Here is a 19,553-nt window from a genome sequence, read left to right as displayed (position 1 = left end):
CTTCACGTTCCAAACACATCTTAGCAGACAACCTTTATGCGTTGCCCCACTTTGAAAAGCGTTTCTCCAAAAATGGCGCTGTGGAGTGCCTCATTTATCATCTCTTGGTGATGCCATGTCAGATTTTCACCTGACTAGCCTGTGAATCCGTAAATCTGGACAGGTTCTTTCTGCTTCAGGCATCATCACCAATAAAGACACTGCCATCAAAATGCTTCCCTGCACCTTTTCAAACTCACAGTCCACAATTTATGTCTACATTCATATCCATGCAAATTTAACGCTGGCCTTAGAGAACACACAAGTACAAATTAGTACATGATATGAAGATGATGGGATTTCCCAGGTTGTCTTCTAATTGATACTTGATGATGCCTCAATCAGAAAAGAATTAATTTTTCTGCCCAAGGTCTGCAAGATTCCAGCAGTATCAGGTAGGAAGAACTTATTTTGACATACAGTCAAATGTACATGGCTACATACTGATCAATGACAATAGAGTGACATTTTTTACATAGTTTCTTTCAAGAGTTAGTCTCTGTCTTGTAAAGTCTGAGTATTCCATAGGCAGAGGCATGGGAAAACTTATATGCTTCACTTGAGCATTCACTCTTGTGTTCTGCTGTTTGAAAGGGCCAGACCAATATTTGGTAGAGTTGTATGAAAACCAGTGTAATTGCCCCAGAGAAGTTGAAAGCTCATGTATTTTTTAACTGATGAGAAAACTTCTAATGAGTTCCCGTTCTTCCTATTTGGTGGACACCTCCGCTGCATATTCCAACCTGTATCGCACATTGTCATGCTTCCATAACTTAGAAAAAGGACGTATAGTATGCATAAGTGAGGGGAAAATTTTGCAGTCCACCATTGTCTTAGTTTTATTCATTGGCAAAACTTCTATGTTATAGTACTGAGTGTACAACTTCTTGGCAATATGGTATCAGTGGATCTGCAGCTACTTGATGGAGTGCAATAATGCTAAGACTGGCTCCAGAAATGAAGGTCATTTTTTCCTGATGACTTTATTTAATCATCTTGGTGTTTGAGTTGCCTGCTCAACTGACATTACCACTGATGAAATTAGTTCAAAAATTTATTCTTGTCACTGAGACAAGAAGATAATTCTGAATAAGATTCAAATGTTCTCCGTGAGACTTCTTTCCTTCTTTCTATTCAACAACTCAGGAAGTCCAGTGAGCCTGAAAAGTTAGTATTAGTCTTGATCTTGCACACTATTTTTTTTCTTACTGAGAGAAGCTCTGTGGAGTATGGTGGGCATCCATTGTAAAGCAGAGCAGTGTAGAGTGTTCTTTGATTGCTTCTAAGGGTAGTAGCAGTTTGTCTTAAAATAAGAATTTTGACTCAAAGAGAATATGATCCTCAGTTCACAAGATATGTGCATTACCACAAAGCCCTACTAAGACCATTGGGCACTCATGTTTTCCTTTTCAAATTGGTTCTGAATAAAAACCCACTAGTGATTCGTCAGCTAAGGCATGGTTTTGCATCTCTTTTCTATAATCCTTCTAATGGCTAAATGCATAGTAGGTCAAATTCTGTTCTTAGCTAAACCAATAGTATTTTGTAACCAGAGTCTTAATCCACATGTGTAGAAACATATGCAGGACCAGAATTCCCAAACACTGAAGGATGTGCGAACAAGAACAAAATTCTCTTCTGCTGAGCACGTTTAATGAAGGATAAATAAGGGTAAAATGAACAGCTATTATCAAACTGCTTCTTTGTGCATGAACGATATTGACAGTTGTGTTTTTCCTGGTTTAAAACTCAATATATGATTTAAGCTTCCCTTTGTTTCATTTCTGCCTTGTCTTTTTGTTTTTTTGTTGTTGTTTTTTTTTAGACTCGAAGTGAAGCAGCGATGACAGTTTTAAGTGGGCATGTAGTCGTTTGCATATTTGGGGATGTTAAATCTGCTTTGATCGGATTAAGAAATTTAGTGATGCCGTTACGAGCCAGCAACTTTCACTACCATGAACTCAAGCACATTGTGTTTGTGGGTTCACTTGAATACCTGAGAAGGGAATGGGAGACACTGCATAACTTCCCCAAGGTTTCAATCTTGCCTGTAAGTCCAAAGCCATGTTATTGATACTTTGTTATTTAGGACACCAACTGGACAGATTCGTATTGACTTTGATCTTAGGCTTTTTTACTTTTGTCTACTTAGAGGCCTGAGGACTTAGATTTTCCCTTTACTGTGTCTATGAAAACAGAGCCCTGTGAGACCTTATTAGAAGATATTCGCCGCAGTGTTTCGTTCCTCGTCATCCTCATCGGATGAATTTCAGCTGCTATCAAATGTATTAGCTGTGTTATATATTGAACATCCACTGTAGTGCACGGCATGTAGCCAGTTCTGATGTTGTGATTTCCCTGACAGAATGACAGTAGTTATTTATGACATTATTTATCTATTTGTACCCACAAAACCTTTGAAAAAAATTGTTACTGTATGTAATATCTATCTATATTAATAAAAAATTCCTGTAGGCTGGCCTAATTTATGAGGAACACTGCCATAGCATTTCAGTTCAGAGTCCTGCGACACTCATGTATGGAAGTGCAGTAAAACCCTGACCCTTTTGAAATCGATGAAAAGCTCCTATTGATTTTAGTACAGACAACCACTGAAACCACAATTCAAAGGTCCTTTTTCTCCTATATATCATTATCATTCACTCATGTGCCCAAAATGTAGAAGCAGGAGCTCCAGGACAAACAGATTAAGCCCTCCAAGCTAGTGATCTTAGGTGGCCATAGCTATAAATGACCCACAAAGATGTAGGCAGGAGGGAAACGAGCCCATGGTACAAGTACAAAAGAGAATGCTCTGTACGTTACGGAGTAAAGTAAGTTTGGATGTTTTTATCAGAATGAAAAATTATGAATTTACCCATTCCTAAAAATTACTTTTCAGCACTTAAAGATAAATGAATCAATGCTGGATGTAACCTAAACTGAATAATCGGGAAAATAGCTATAGAATGGACAGACTGCCTTCATTTTCTGATTAACTCGGGCGGTAGGTCTTTGTTACTGTAAATGCAGTTTTAGTGTTAGCCCTTGGCTTTTTTCTGTAAACTGATCCAACAGATGGTGTCACAAGATTCTCTGCTGTCACAAAAATGGTGTCAATATCAGATTTGGTCAGTTATTATCCTCCTCTTCCTGCCAATCCCTCTTAGTTCCAGTCACTGTGAATGCTAAAGACTAAGGAATCAGAATTAAATTAATAATACTGTTGAACTGTGGAGCAGAATAGAATCAAGCTATTACTACCAAACTATCCAGTATATAATGTGCATACATTATTATAATGTGTATTTGTAAAGTTTTGATTCTGAATTCTAAAGAGACACTAAGGAAATGTGCACCACTTTTACATTCCCCAATAAGTTTGTACCCAAATTTAGAGTAGTTTTGGACTAATTACAAGTTAAACAGCTTAAATAGTTAGTTAATGCACCTTTAAAAATACAGAATATATAAAGGAATTGTATCTTACACAGTAATCAAGGGTGCTGAAGGCTTCATTCCTGCTTTTTTTTTTTTTTTTTAACCTATCTGGTTCAAAATGGTGATATGAAGTTAAAAATACCAGCATTATTCTGATCTAATTATACTAATTTAAAAGTCTACTAAAGTTTCTGAGATCATACGGGTAGGCATGGTGGTAAAGGAAGGCTGCTCAAACTCATTTCCTACTTCTCTGTGCTTTGGTTCACAAGGTAAAACTTCCTGCTGCTATCTCGTGGGGATGTGGTTACAGCTGAAAATAAAAAAATATTTGTTCTGATTTAAAAAAAAAAAGTGGAAAATTAATTTAAAGTCTGTGTTAAAGGAGGCATTTAAGCTGCTGAATAAACTCTTAAAAAGTAGGCAAATGCCAATTTTAAATATCCTCAGGCAGCCTTAATTCTGTCCCTTTGCATAAAATCATTAGGAGTAAGCCTTTAATTAATTACATGATTACATATTATTTTTCCCCACAGGAATCCTGCTTCACGTGGTGCACATTACAGACACAAAGGACAGAATTAAGGTGGCAGGAATATCCTAACTTTTGAGTACTTTATAACTAAATCATATAGTTCAATATATAGTGTTTTCCACAAGGTTTCATTCCTCAAATTATTGAAAGTAACATGGAATAGTGAGGCAGGTATCTGAAAGTAGGTGGCAATCACTGAATAAGAATTGAGCTCTGCCTTCACTTTGTGCATTTAAAATTCACTTTTGCATTGAATATTCTCAGTGGAGTTCAGGAGACGTTCACCATGAGTGATCAGGAGATGGAAGAGCAGGGTCTTGACTTGGTTTTATGAAAGTCGCTGCGTGACAAGGGGACAGCTTAGTCTCCTCATCATCATTAGGGTCTTTGGGTACCAAACCATGTGAGGCAGCAGAGCAGAATCTAGTTTCCATAAAAAAATCTTTCTTTTCCTGGACCTTGCAGCGCCTGTGACATGCACTTAATATTCTGTAACTAGAGATGTGGACTGTTGGGTATGAAAGGCAAGTGTTATCTTTAAACAAATCATAATGGGTTAAGTGTCATGTCTTGGTTGTGTTAACTATGAAAAAAACCCACAGAGTATCACAGCATTTCATTTTAATTATTGCATTCTCTGATTGAGAATTGTGGAGGCAGTGAATGTTGCATGAGTTGTTCCCATTAAGATAAAGTCTTGTTTCAGTTTCAAAGGGTTTAATCACACAACTTTGAAGATCAGTGTGTTTTCCTCCTAGAAGCACCAAAAACATGCATTGAAAAGAATTAACCTTTTTTGTGTATTGCTTCAGGTTAGAAAAAAATAGCTTTATCCTGATTACATTTCAAATGTGTAGGACACATTATGCTTTCCTGTTTAAATTGCTGTTCTTTTGCCCAAGACCATTGTGACTCGGTAGTAGATTAATAGACATTTAAAACACACCCCTTGTTATATTCAGAGAGCCAGAGGTTGCCACATGATAGCAACTTAAATCAAGACAATTTCAAGTCACCGATGAGATGTAGAATGCTGGCATTATTCCTGTTTCTTGTTTGTTAGTAATAGCTTGACTGAGTATTGAGACTGAACCTAAAATGCTGCCATCAGCACCAACTACCCTTTAGATTAGCACACATCTCCTATTCCCTGGCACATAGTTAGACCAGCTTAATGTCAGAGCATAAAAAAGATACTTGTTAAATAATTTCCCAAAGCTCCTTCTCAATCTTTAATTTGTTTTTCTTTTTTTCCTCTCCTGCCCCCCGCCCCCCCCCCCCCCTTTTTTTTTCTCTGTGCCGAAGGGTACGCCATTAAGTCGGGCTGATTTAAGGGCTGTCAACATCAACCTCTGCGACATGTGCGTTATCCTGTCAGCCAATCAGAATAATATTGATGATGCTTCGCTGCAGGACAAGGAATGCATCTTGGCGTCACTCAACATCAAATCTATGCAGTTTGATGACAGCATTGGGGTCTTGCAGGCTAATTCCCAAGGTAAGGACTGCCCTATAATACTTCTCTGCAGTGCCTACAGGGGACAGGACCTGGCAGGAAGAATATCCCTCACTCAGTAATTCAAAGAGCCCTACATCAGCTTGCTTGACAGTTAAACCTGCTGATTGGTATGATGGCTTTTAAAGGGACAGTCACGTAGTTTCTCTGCTACATCACAAAGCACATACTTGCAGAGGAAAAATGAATGAACGTGAAACTGGCATTTTTTTCTCATTTTCAAATTTTCCTAAAAAATACATAAAATCATTGCTTTCTCACCCTGACTTTCTCTGTGGCTTTCTTACCAGGGCAGTTGCTGTTACGTAGCCAAAGCTAACTCATACTCACTTCAGAATACCTGAAATCTCTGTCTAACAAGATTTCATTTTTACGTAAAGCACATTGCAACCACAGAGAAAAAGAGCTGAGTAATCCAAGCCAAAAAGCTAAATAAAAAGAACAGAATTTTAAATTTTCTTTACTGTTCCTGTGCCTTCTTCCTCAAAAAGCCACTTAGAATTAACTCAAAACTGATTTCTTGCCATGGTGTGACATGTACTCATCCCATTTAAGGACACTGAACAAAATCTTCAGTCTTTGCTGAGAGTAGGGGACTGATTCATCAGTAGCCAAAGGCTATTTTACACCAACTGTGCCCGCGCAAAGCAGCTGCAAAGCAGTCGTAAGCACCCTGGCAAAGACCATCAGTGTAAAAACAATCATCTTCCCATCCCTGAAGGGTCTTGCAGCTTGTGCAGCTGAATCCTACCTTTGATAAACCTATTAAGTGCTGCAGTAAATATTCCCTCTGGATGCAGCCCTGCTATAAATGTAGGTGTAGAAAGGATAGTGCTTTGGTCTGCAATTTCCCCGTGAGCCTGACCTAGAGATAGTTTTCCCTCAAGGACTGTGAGAACTAAGATTAAGTTCAGTTTTTCCTCTATACAGTCTAATCAGGAAATAGGAATTATGAGCCAAAAATCAGAGGCAGCAGTGTAACTTCTTGAATACGGAAACTTCTTGAACGTGGAAAATTCTTTCTTAGAATCAGCAGTAAAACTGTGGAATTTAATGCTGGAATGAAATTGTACCAGGAAACTAAATGTTTGGAGTTTTCAAACTTAGGTTGGATAGTTCTCTGGATAACAAGTAGATTTAGAGAAGAAGAGGAAGGAAGTGTTTTTTCAATCCCATGGGTGTTTGAAGTTTCAAATCGGTGGCCTGGAAGCCATACAACCCCAAAGATTTTAGAGTTTTTCCCTTAAAAATTTGTGGGACTGACCATGCTCACACTATGATAACTTATAGTCATGATTAGGAAACTCATTGCAGAAGTGGAAGACAGGCATGGAGGTTCCTTGTTTTGCTGATTTAGACCTGGGATTTGAAATTTTGTATCTCAAAGCCAAATACGTACTTTCACTGCCAGACTATTGGGTATTCTTTGGTGCGTGTCTCTGTCTCCTATCACACACACAATTAAAATCATCAAGAAATAGAATGTTTGTCTCACCTCTTTCCTTCCTTCCTTCCTGTTCTTGAGCATGGGCAGTCTGAAGGAATTTCCTTATTCTGCCTTTGCTCAGAGGTTAGTGATATTTCCAACACTTGGCTGTTGTATTTTACCTCTGGGAGTACACTGGATCTTAGACGATCCCTGAATGAGGGTGGAAAAACCTAGTAATATAACAGTCTTCTGCACCACATGAACACCTGTCATTTTTTACTCTCCATCCTTGGAGGTATTCAAGATCTGACTGCATAAAGCCCTGAAGAGCCTGATCTGACCTAATAGCTGACCCTGCTTTGAGCAGGAAGTCAGACTGGTGACCCTCTGATGTCCCTTCCAACCTGAATTGTTCTATGATTCTATAATACCCAGGTTGCTGCTAGAGCAGAACCTCTATAGGTCAGGAAGTGTAGACTGGGGCCATGGTCCAAATCCCGTCAGCCCTATTCACTGTTGTTGATGCAGAGAAGCAGAGGCACAATAGGTTAGCACATAGAAATTTTGGACCTTTCTTCACATCAATATCATTCTGCGTGTAAAAAAAGGTGACTCTTTCTGTAGTTTTTCTGGGGAAACAGGGCATAACATAAGGTAGGTAACCAGCAGCCTATTAGTTGAGAGCACTGGCTTAGGAGGGGTTCTTCTAAAACCAGTTGCTTCAGAAAAGAATTATCTTCCCAGTAAATTCTCTGCTTATGGTATCCACAAATCCTGAATTGGTTGCATTGCTTTCAATACCGTAAATTTTCTTGAAAGACCTTGAATACAATGGTTAGACTGTCAGAAGCAATTAGATCAGTAGATAGCACAAATTTTACTGGAAATTATATCTAATGTGACATTTTTCTCCATGAAATGCAGCTTTAACGTATGGTGGACACAACTATCATGACAATTATATAAACCAGGTGATTCAGCTTTTGCTGGTCAACAAACAGCATATTAGAACCACCTCATAGATCCTTACTGGCAATTAAGTGCCCTTATTTACAGAGCGAGTTGTCATTTTACTTTTGCTTAAACATTTCTGTATTGACATACCTATCCTATACACATTAGCTGGTACAAACCTTAAGCATTGCTAATCTGAATTTTTCTAGATCTGAATGTATGATTTTGAATTAAGACATTCCTCACAACACCATCCCTTGAAAGAGTGTTCTGTGCTGTTCTTTTATGTGACTCTTATTACCGGTCATAGGAACACTAACATTAAAAAATCTGGGTGTGTGGAAGAATGTCAGTTGACCTGTGACAGGGTGTTGAAAAGAGAAGAAACAAAACAAAATATGTGAACAGCCTGAGAAATATATGGGCTAAGCTGTGAGATTTTTGGTGAATCAACAGTGTAATCTTACCCTTGCTATTCTAAGTAATAAACTAGTATAATTCTGTAGTCACTAAGCAGTGGAATCTCATATGAAAACCTAATATATAATTTATGCTTATGCCTCTGAAAAAGAAAAAAATAGTCATTTAATTGATAGGTTATTGGATGCATAAGGATCTTTCCAATTTTTATCTGTGATTATTTTACCCTAGTGTCAGAGAAAAGATGACACCAGTACAAGAAGTGCACCATAAAAAGCAGGATGCAAATGTATTTAACCATCAGATAAGCCATGATCATTGGCCAGTGCTGAAGTACAGGGCCATATCTATAACTCCTTTGTTCTAAGCTGGTAGCAGAAAAAGAACCCACAATTTCGGGGGTTTCATTCCCTTTTCTCTGGAGCCTCACCCTTGTCACCCACTTTAACACCAAAGTCACTTCCAGTCCAAAGCATATAAACATTCATCACTAGCCAACCTTCTGTATCCATCCAAACATGTCCTTTCCAACCAGGGACATAGCATTGCACCAACGACTGAACCCAGATGCAGTCTCAGAGGAAAGGCCTTGTAGAAGGAACAGGAGGGTGGACATAGACAGCAAGCCTTCCTGATAGGGAAAGTTCTGTAACAATAGGGCCACCAACTCCCAATGGATTAAGTTAACTGCTGAAAGAAAGTCTACTGAACTAATCTGGTTTATATCAACAAAGGATTTTCTCATTAATAGTTCAAGATGAACTTAATACACATACAGCTGTTCTCATGCAGCAACAAAGATTTCCTAGTGTCTCCTTATAGTATTAAAATATTCCCAGGCTTTTGTACTGGGTAACATGAATTATCTGGACCTTCTGTAAGCAGTGTGACAACACTTTTGTCCTCTGATCTGCCTGCTTTGAGTCCTAACTGATCCTGCCAGAATTGCATCTTAAACCACCAGAGTTCTCTGCCTTGACCTCCTGAAGAAGAGAAAAAGAACTTAACAGTTCCAAGGCACAGAAAAAAAAATATTCTGGACCAGAGCCACAAAGCACCCTGGAGTACCCAGAGCAAATGACCTTAAACTATCTAAGTTGTCAAATCTATGCTCATCATCAGCCATCTAGCAACATATGACCAAACTCATGACTAGACAGAACTGTGAATGGAAACAAGGTGCCTTCCTTAGAAGGCAAAGCTTACTAACTGTTCTGGAAGGATTTGCTAGTGTCCTTTCCATAAAAGATGTCATTCTTCTCAAAAAACCCAAGAAACTCTTTCAAATTGGACCTGTGGTGTTGAAAGCTCTCATGCTGAAAGCATTGTCATGGCTGTCTGCATGAGATGTTTCAACGCTGACTGGGCAACTCCTTAGGCTTGCTAGAGGTTAGGGGTGCAGACTGATGTCCTGAAAATGAACTTTTGGAAATCTTCAGGGCAGTTTGCTGCCTTTGGGAGACCTAAATTCCAAGGACAGAAAGGCCAAAGTGTATCCCACTGAAGCTGCAGCAAAGTATCACTTTCATTAAGATATCTCAGTTTCTGAGATAAAAAATGCTGCAAAGTCACAGCTTGGCCCACCTCTTCACTAAATGACTCATAAACTCAGTCAGATGTCTTATTTGTGACAAGGGAAGTCCTGATATTATCTTGCAGTTCCTCTTACAGATGTTGACTGATTGTCTTCCTAGAAAGGTTTGTAAAGAGGCATGTTTGTGGTGGAGAAAAAAGGTCACCCTTGGGTACTGATGATTTGTTTTTATTGCCCCTTGATCCTTCCTGATTTTCATTCTGTCCCCTCAAATACAAAGTGAGATTATTTTATCAAGAAGTATTTTGGAGAGAAGACCAAAGAGTATTAGATCCATGTTAAGCATTTGTGCTCCATAGTCATGAGGTTTTTCCAAAGCACCCAGACAGATCGAGTCTGAGATGGGCTTTGCCTTGGCAGTTATGTTGGGAGAGCTCCAGTAATTCTCCTTTCCTTCATTCTGTTGACCTTTCCATACTTTCTTCTTCAAGTAGCATCTCTTGACTGTTCCCATTTAGTTTTTCACGTTTCTTATATTTTCTTTCAGAGTCTTATACTGTGGGAATTTTACTTGTTGTTTTACCCACCAGATGAACAGGGCCCAACACAAAATATTTTTCCTCAGTCGTAACTAAAACTGCTATTTGGCTTTCTTCCCAAAACCCAGAAAGACAATTATACTTAACTGTTTAGAGATTTATAAATACTGTACCAGAGTAGCCTCTGGGTAGTAACTTTAGATATCCAGCTCAATAATTTTCTTTTATTGGATAGTGATTTAGATCTTATTTTGAGTCCTAGATAATAAGAGCAGTACATTTCATTAAAAAACACTTACTAAACAATAAAGAAAAGCGATCTTATGGCTCCAAGCAGGTCTAAAGTACAGAAAAGGGAGGCCGTATAGTAACATTTTTCCTATGGACATTACAAGACAGATCACAGTACAGCAGGGTAGATGTATTTCAGTATAGTAACAATTGCAGCTGTTTTCTGAATGACTTCAACTTATGAGAATTTTCCCTAGGAACACTATTTCAACACATGAGAGATCTTTTTAAGGCCTCCATTTACAGTTCTTGTAATAGATCCTCCAACAAGAAAGAATAAAGAGAAAAAAATAAAGAAAGGATGAACTCCTGGGTAATGCATCTTATACATCATGGCAGGATTCTTTGGGGAAAATCCTATAAAATCAAGTAAACATACTCAGAATTTTACACACTGACTTTCAAGTGTAACAGATTACACAAGCTAAAATAACCTTGTGCAAGTTTAGTTTCATTTGATCCAGTTCAGTTAAAAATCACTTGTGGCTTCATCATCATTTTTTGTTGGAGCGGTCTTAAACTTCGATTGAAAGGACAAAAACAGCCACTGAGTTTCATTAGATTTATTTCACAATCTGTTGATTAATTCTTAAATTATTGAAATTTTTGATGGACTTAGTCTTGCAATCTGCTGCAAGAAATTTCCTGTTAAAATGAATTTGAGATCTTCATTCCACTGTTTGCAGGTAATATATTCTTTTTCACCTCTACCAATCAATAACTCTTGATTGTTTTATATCTGAAGTGTTAGCAAAAGAGAGAGAACAACAATAGTATTATCATGATTGGAAATGAGAGAAAATTCTTAAGCAAAGGGAAAGGATAAATACTGTCTGAAATGCTTGGTTAACAAAGGGTTTGTGTCACTTTCAGAAATAACTGTATTGTAAATCTGTTAGAGATCTTTGTTATAAGTTCAGAACAATAGCTTTATTCCTGAAGGAGGGTTTTTTGGTGAATGTTGAATGTTATTTCTCTTATTTTATAGTCATAAGATAAAGGTTTTAAGTGAAAATTTCAGAATATAGGGTTTGATAATCATAGATGCAGTTACTTTTTAGGCTGTTATGGAATTCAATATTCTGTGGCAAGTCCAGCACTGTTTCCTATGTTTAATTTGTTATATTACATAAAAATGTAGAAATAAAGAGCCTTACTTTCAGATACAGAAAATGACACTCTACTTAAGCCAGCTAAATAGTTTCAGAGTTTAAGGAGTTATTCAACCTCCTTAGGAAAGCATAAGAGTAAATCTAGAATATTAAATGTAGGTGTAATATTAAAAATAAAGAATTGAATAGTGCTGGCAAAAAGTGAAAGATTTGGGGTAATTTTTTTAAGTGTCAAAGTGAGCTATGACACTAACTTTAATCTTTTCAATACTTAGATTCCTGTGTGGTTTTGCAAACCAATGTAATTTAGGCTGCAGAATGCTTGTTATACTTAAAGATAGCTCATAATTTCCTAAATTACATAGATGTTTTGAAAATTTTTCTCCTAGACAATACCAGTCTTACAAGTCACTTTTGCAAAAATGGCAAGTGTTTTGCATTGACATCAGGGTTATTGGTTTGTCAGGACTGATAGTTTAGTGTAGGGGTTACACCTGATTAAGGATGTTTTTATACTGTGTGTTTCTGAATGCTCCTTTATTTTTGCTAGCATCAGTTGTTGTAAATGAGAAAAGTAATAATTCAATTAGCAAAATTCTCTACTTGGTTGGTTATTGTTTAACTAACTGAATTTTTAAATGCTTTTTGTAGTTCAGTTTCATTATTATTTTTCAAAACAAAGACTGACCATCCTAAGTGATGAAGTTAATAACTGAAAAATTAAATAAGGGTATCCTAACTTCTCAGCACATGTCCCACATCACCATTTGCTCACAAAAAAATCTAATTTTTGAAGATTAGGTCACTGTGATAAATAACTCAGTATTACCTTTTTGCAGCATGCACATAATTTCTTATCCTGCTGAACCAGATGGATCAGCTGATAACTGTTATTTATTTTATGGTAGCACACTGGAGCTCTAGATGGGATTAAGAGCTTGTTGTCATAGTCCTGATATATACAAGAATAAAATATGGCCTTTGCCCTGGCAAGTTTACAATCTGATGCCTTGCTTGTTCCAAAACTTATGTGCTCAATGTTATACAGGTTAATAAATCTCTCTGACTTCAATGAAACTATCCACCTGTGTAAAGTTAGATTATGTGCAAGTCTTTGCAAGATTTGGACTTAAATAAACTAAAGAGGCTGAGCCGGAGAGAGGTTATTCACTTGACTTTGCGTCCTGCGCTATAGAAGCCGCCTATGTTCGGACCTTGCTAGCCTTCCAGCCTTCACAAGAAACCCTTGACAGAAAAGTTCCCACCCACCGTTTGCATTTCTTGTATTTTCCTTGCAGCTGGGCATTAATATTAGCTGCTGGAACTTAGACATGCAGAGAACAGTTTCCTCTCTCTCTGTCAAAATTTTCCTACGAAGAGAGAAAAACTATTAAGAAAAGAGGTTTCCAATTCTGTTGCTTATAAACTAAAAATGTGTTGGGGAATGGCTGGAGAGACATGTTTCTTTGATGCAATATCCCTGTATTTGAGAAATGGTGCAAGGTCCTAGCCCAAATACCTTCAAGCTTTCACAATTGCCTCTTCCTCCTCTGCTTTCAAGACACCTTCTGCTTCAGCCAGAGAAAGATAAAACCGGGCAAAGGAGGTAGATAGTACAGTACATCAAGCACGTGATTTCACACTTAAACTATAAATATATTTAACCATCCCAAGACTGTTATAAATTCATGGTGAGTCTATTTTATTATTATTTGCTGTTCAACATCTTGAAAGCAAAACCCCTATTATGAAGGTGTACTATTTTGTGCATTTCTGATGCTGAGGAATAAAAAAAACCCCGCTCTTTTTATGAGCATTAATTATACACCAGGCAAGGAAGCAATTGCCTCTATGTTATGAAATATTAAATCAAAATGCTTCCTGTTCCCAGATGTCCCAGAGATAAATACAGCAGTATTTTGAAGCCCCACTTGGAGCTGTTTTGCCTGCAAATTTATAGTTTTGTCTCCATTTTCAGAAAACCCTGTTTTATGTGAAGTATAGCACTCTTGGTAGTTTTTAAGGAGCAAACTCCTCTGGAGTTGCCTGTGTAGGCAACAACTCTTATGTAGATTGCACACAAGGGATCTGAAGTTGAAAGGCTCCTTTAAGATGACAAATGGGTTGAAAGTGTTATTGTCTTTGATTGCATGCCTTACATCATCTGTATGTAGGAATAAGAGAGCTATACTTTATCTTTAGCCATTTTATAAATATTTAAGTCCTTATAGTTGCCTAAAGATATTAAAGCATATTTTACAGTAGTTGGAATATAAATATTATATATAGCACAAGATACCAAAGTAGTTTAATGAATTCATAATTTTCTGTTCACTTTTATTGGAATGTGTTTTATGTTCCAAAACTTCCATTTAAAGAATAAGAGACCATTCTGCTCTCTGACAAGATGTGAGCCAATAGTGAATGTTATCAAGGTTGCTTTAAGTGATGATATGGGACTTCAATTAGCAAGAAGGGAGGGAACATGGGTATTAGAATGTACTGCACAAATCTCTGTGTTTTGACTTTGAAAAACTCTTTTTGAAGATACCATTTGGTTTTTAAGTCTTTAAGAAACTGTAAAGTATTTGGCTTCTCTGTCTATTTTTTAAAAGTTAATTGCAGAAGGAGATGCATATCTAGATCCAATTATACAAAAGTAAATTTTTAAAAATTTGAATTTTAGTATAAAAGATCTGTATTTCATGGGCCCTTGAATACAAAGCTGTATTGAGGGCGTAATTGTGAATCTTTCAAATTCCCATCAAATGAAAAAATCATTTTTAAAATTTCACAGAGTTTCACTATTCCCCAGTAGGAGTCCATGCTGGGTAATGCTTGCTAATTACCCACAACAAAAGTAGACACACAATGCTGGTAAATTACCTGACCCTTTGCATTTTAATGAGACAACAAGGATTTCATGAAGTGATGTTGTTTCAGTGGTTAATGGTGTCAGCAATGTTGTAATTGTAGGCTGAGGCACATTAGCTGCACAACCACATGTAGGAAGGGTTTCTCTCGACAGGCCCTTTGGAGAATAGAACAGGGTATTATCATTAAGCCTATGTCATTTGCATGCTGCTAATCACTTACTTTATTATCTTGTGTATCCATTGTCTTTCTTTAATTGCTCTTTAAATGAAAATTAAAAATAGTTGCAATGCCCACGATACTTGTGATAGCATCTTGATTATGAAGATAACTTCAAGAAAATGGAACATATAGATAATATATTACAGCATTACAAGATAGTTTTAAAGTTATATATCATAGTAGGCAGCCTCATGAGCATAATTCTGGTATCTTTCTTTGCTTCAGTATGTATTGTTTGTTTAATAAATGGTTATTTATATGCATAAAGGTGGTTGCTTTTTTTTAAAGGACATACATGAACTCAGAGATCAATGTCACTGTTTTGCTTTAGTGTGGAAGACATACGAAGCGTCGATATTCAGCAGATTCCACTAGTCTAATAATGTTAGAGGAGAAAGCTAGATTTCACTTCTTTCCAGCTAAATCCTAGTCCGTGATATCCACTGTAGAAGAGCAGAATCTAACACCTGCTAGCGGGTTGCAGAACTTCGACAGCTTTAGGGTAAAGCTTACAAAATAGTTCTTTTATCAAGACTGATCTGTTGATTTTTAAGTTTGACATGGTTAAATTTGAGGCAGACCAGACTTCTCCATAATAGGCAGTCTCTAAAAACTTGGCAGCTCCTGGTTATCAAGAACCTTCTAAACCTTTCAGCATCTGCAGAGTTGGATATCCAGGCTGAACTGGGGCATTGCCTTCATTTGAGAATCAATACTGCTCTGCCCTTAATCTTTTTTTTTTTTTTTAACAGCTTTTCTTTTTAACATCTGAACAAACCAAACCTGAAAAACTAAATCTGTGTATTTTACAGATGGTATAATAGAATTTTTTTATCGAAGGAAGAAGGGTAAACTTTGTTCTTGACTAGTTATTATGATTTATTTTTATTCAACAGACCCCGGTAAGCTTATGGTTACTGGGAATTTTCATACTGACTTATGTGGATACAAGATCAAGATATAAAATTTCTGTAATGTCATAGCAATACCCAATCATTTTCAAACTTTCCTTAGAGCTCTAAAGTAGATCCTATGAAAGTATAATTGAGATTGGACCTTTCATATTGATTCGAGGTTTGATTGCTGTTTTATATTTTGTATTCAAATTTAGATGTCAAGTACTGTGTAGTTAATACTAATACAGGAGCATGATTACTGGTTAGTAGTGGGAGGCAAAGTATCTCTACAGTATAACAGCATGCATATTTTCCATAAGTTTGACTTTACAGAGATTTTGCTTAAATCCATAGGCAGCATTATTATGATGTGATTCGATGTCTTCATAGGATTTCCTATTTCTGCTAAGGTCGTGTCAGTCTGCTTGTTCTGTAACTTAGAAATAAGTCTCCAAGTGAGGGCAAAGACAGATATTTTTAAAAGACCTCCTCCTCTTAAAAAAAAAAAAAAAAAAGGAAGAGGGAAATATCACTGAAATCAAACAATGTCATATGGGTGCTGAGAAAACCTTGGGGGGAATTGTTTCTTGTTTTGTTTGAGGACAGATGGATTCAATTAATAATACTACAATTATGTGAGATATTAAGAACAAATGTTCCGTTAGTCATTTTAGCTTGCTCAAAACCCGCTTATGTTGTAACCAAAATTAAATTTGGAAGAAGTGCCTGAACCATTTGGTTTAATATTAAACTGTGTATTTTAGAAACTATAGCTGTTGTAAATCCTCAATAATTTGTAAACTGTTCCTATTCTAACTGTTTGCGTGTGAAGATACTTGCTGGATGGTAACTTCAAAATTACAGAAAAAAGTTCAGCTATATAAAAAGATCCCTATTGAATTGATTTATCTAATCTACCCTGGCTTGAAATAAGTGTTTCACAAGCTGCTTAAAATAATGTTTTGGTGAACTCTTTCTAAGAGAACAACCAAAAAGATTTTTCCATGTTACTCCAATTTAGCAACCTTGCTATTTCCAGCGTGTGCCTAAGCAAACAGATAAATCTCAGATACTCTATTGCCTGCTCCTTTCTACCAAATCTTCTGTAGAGTTCATAAAAAAAGGGATTTTGCCACAGTATCTTGGAAAAGGATTCCTTGAAGTATGATATTCATGGAGTTTTCAAACACATATTTGCAGTCCTATTCACAACGTTTTCTTAGCCAGATGTGGCATGTAAGGCAATGCTTCCATTCTCAGCTCCTCTTACTTGTTTTTAGTGTCTAGCACGTACAGTAATTTTACTAAAAACTGATGAAAATTGCAGGCTCTTTGGTTTTAAATTTCATTATTAGATGGTGATAAGCCTAGTGTGAGACCTAAAATTCATGAAAGGGAAGAAATGTCCTCATCTTTTTTCTTGTCAAATAGTAGAGACCAAGCTGATAGGTAGCAATGTGGAAAGGACCTAGAGTGTTTCCTTCCAGGTGTTCATGAGAGGCTGGGCTGGGGATTGCAGATCTCTCTGCTCTCCCTTTCTGGTCAGTGAAGGGAGGCAGGGGACAGCAGTGCCTTCCTGAGCTTTTCCTCCAAGACTAGTACTCTCTTGACTCATTTCTCCATAGGACTTCCCTCATGTGAGTGAAAGGAGACGCTACCCTTTGTTTGATAAACAAGAGGAGGGAAGTCTGTCAGGAGAAAAATGTGGGGAAGTGCTTATGCAAAGTATCTTGTGATGCACATTTCAAATACTCTCCCTCCAAGAGACAGAAATGATTCTGCTTATTTGCTTGAGAAGTGCAACTTTACCTTTGTGTCTCCCAGGTTTCTTATAATTTGAAAATTTGATTATTATTAACTCTTCAATTGAATCTTCGGTTCTTGAGTGATAATGTAAACTCTGTCTGTCTAGACATATCTTCCATTTTGAGTGAGACAGCTATAGACTGAATAACATAGACAAAGAGGGTGCTTCTTAAAATTTGGAATATATCTTGATATTCTTTTTTTTATTTTATTTTATGGCAATGCACTTTGCAGTGCCAAATGCAAATAGGCCTTAAAATTTATCTGTGGATTTATATTTCAGATTGGCTGTGCCCAAAACCACAGATTCAAACTTCTTAAACTAGCTACAAAAATCCACATTGCAATTTGAATATTTATTCTTAGAATCCTATCAAATAACAAGAAACAGACTAAAGACTCTCAGAAATACTCAAAACCCCTAGCTGAAAGGACAGCTGATATTGTACTAATGAAATACAAACAAGGAAGTAAACATTTTATTTTTTATCAACCCATTTAACTCTCCAGTAAATAATAATGGATAAGAAAGTTAATGTGTTGTTGAAGTGTTTCTAGAGTTTATGCCATTTTTAAGTCCAACAGTAGTATTTAGATGCATGAATAACAGTAAATAGTCCATATAGTGCTGAAAACTAAAAAAAAAAAAAAAAAAAACCTGCTTGCTGGAAGTTTTCAGTATGACTGTACTGTGCACTGGATACCGTGGCATAAATTTTATGGTTGCCACTTAATTTTCACTACTTAAAGAATACCACATTACATTTTACTGTTATCATTGTCTTTACCAGCTTGGTTGCTAGTGTAATGGGTTTTGGATCCCGTATAAATAAATAAAATATGGAGCTGATGAAGACACGCTCCTGCTAGTATTTCTTTACATATAAAAAGACATTTGAACTATAAGAGACCAGCAAAACCTTAATAATAAAATGAGTTATTCTATCATAATAATGAGTTACTTTTCTAAGATTAATATTCACTAAGTGGGAAAAATTGTGAGCCAAAATATTTCAAACTTAGCAATGGAAAGTTCATCTTTTCTTAAGAGCAGGCAGTACCTCACTAGTTTTGTGTATACTCTTCCTTTTTTCTTGACACATTCGAGCAAATTGTTTATTTACACTGGTGACTGCATGCTTTGAATATTCTTCCCCCTAGAATGGCCATCCGAGGCAGAAGTTTCCTTCTGGCTCCTTGACTCGGGATCCTGTACTGATCGAAGCAGAGGTTCCCAAACTTCCCAGATTGGGTACTACCAGTAGTATCACTGCTGTTCTTCAGGCAGTTGCATCTGTACAACCTTAGATATTATTAGTAGCTAATATATTGCCACTGGTACATCATTCAAGCCTATGCAATTAGAAAGCTTCTTCAGGTTCATGCTGATTCCGTAACTATGCAATGTATATTTATTTTTTTTTAATGTGAAAAAAGACTAGAAAGAAAAGGAAATCTTCATTGTCTGTTTATTTCCAGTCAGAATCAAGAGTAATTGCAATAAATTAGCCAATTTTAGTATTTAGTAAACCTATATTGAAACTGGAATAAAATGTGGCATAATGTATATGTGACATATAAAACAGGGATAATATACCGAGCTGAATGGAGTAGAAGGCCGGTTTGATGTGTTAGCCATTCCTGTGAATTTCATTCTCAGAGGGTTGACATTTCTTTTAATGGAAGTACTTTCTGGAGGTACGTACCTTCTTATTACTTTATTGTGCATGACAGGGATGGTTTTCATATTGGCCAGATATACCGATAATTCTGAAGTTCAAATAATTGTGCTGATGGGATGATGTACGTGTTTTCAAAATATACTCCAGACCCTAGGATGGTGCTTCCTTGTTCCTGTTTCAAACTGGGCACCATACGTTATTTGCAAGGTTCAGGTTAAACTGCAGCAGAGATGTAGTAAGCTACCTTTTTGGATCAGGAGGGT

General features: G+C 36.7%; 1 protein-coding gene across 19 annotated transcripts in view; it reads left to right on the top strand.

Annotated features, from left to right (window-relative positions):
- KCNMA1 (potassium calcium-activated channel subfamily M alpha 1) overlaps window positions 1-19,553 on the top strand; it is a 501,788-nt gene that overhangs the window by 441,212 nt on the left and 41,023 nt on the right. For all 19 annotated transcript variants that reach the window (XM_054831099.1, XM_054831098.1, XM_054831094.1 and 16 more), the window contains 2 exons: window positions 1,865-2,089; window positions 5,321-5,513. In XM_054831099.1, the coding sequence (XP_054687074.1) occupies window positions 1,865-2,089; window positions 5,321-5,513 (418 nt within the window). The remainder of the gene's footprint in view (window positions 1-1,864; window positions 2,090-5,320; window positions 5,514-19,553) is intronic.

The sequence above is a fragment of the Grus americana genome, chromosome 7 (assembly GCF_028858705.1).
Source record: "Grus americana isolate bGruAme1 chromosome 7, bGruAme1.mat, whole genome shotgun sequence".
Lineage (NCBI taxonomy): Eukaryota > Metazoa > Chordata > Aves > Gruiformes > Gruidae > Grus > Grus americana.
This window is presented reverse-complemented; position numbering and strand designations above follow the sequence as displayed.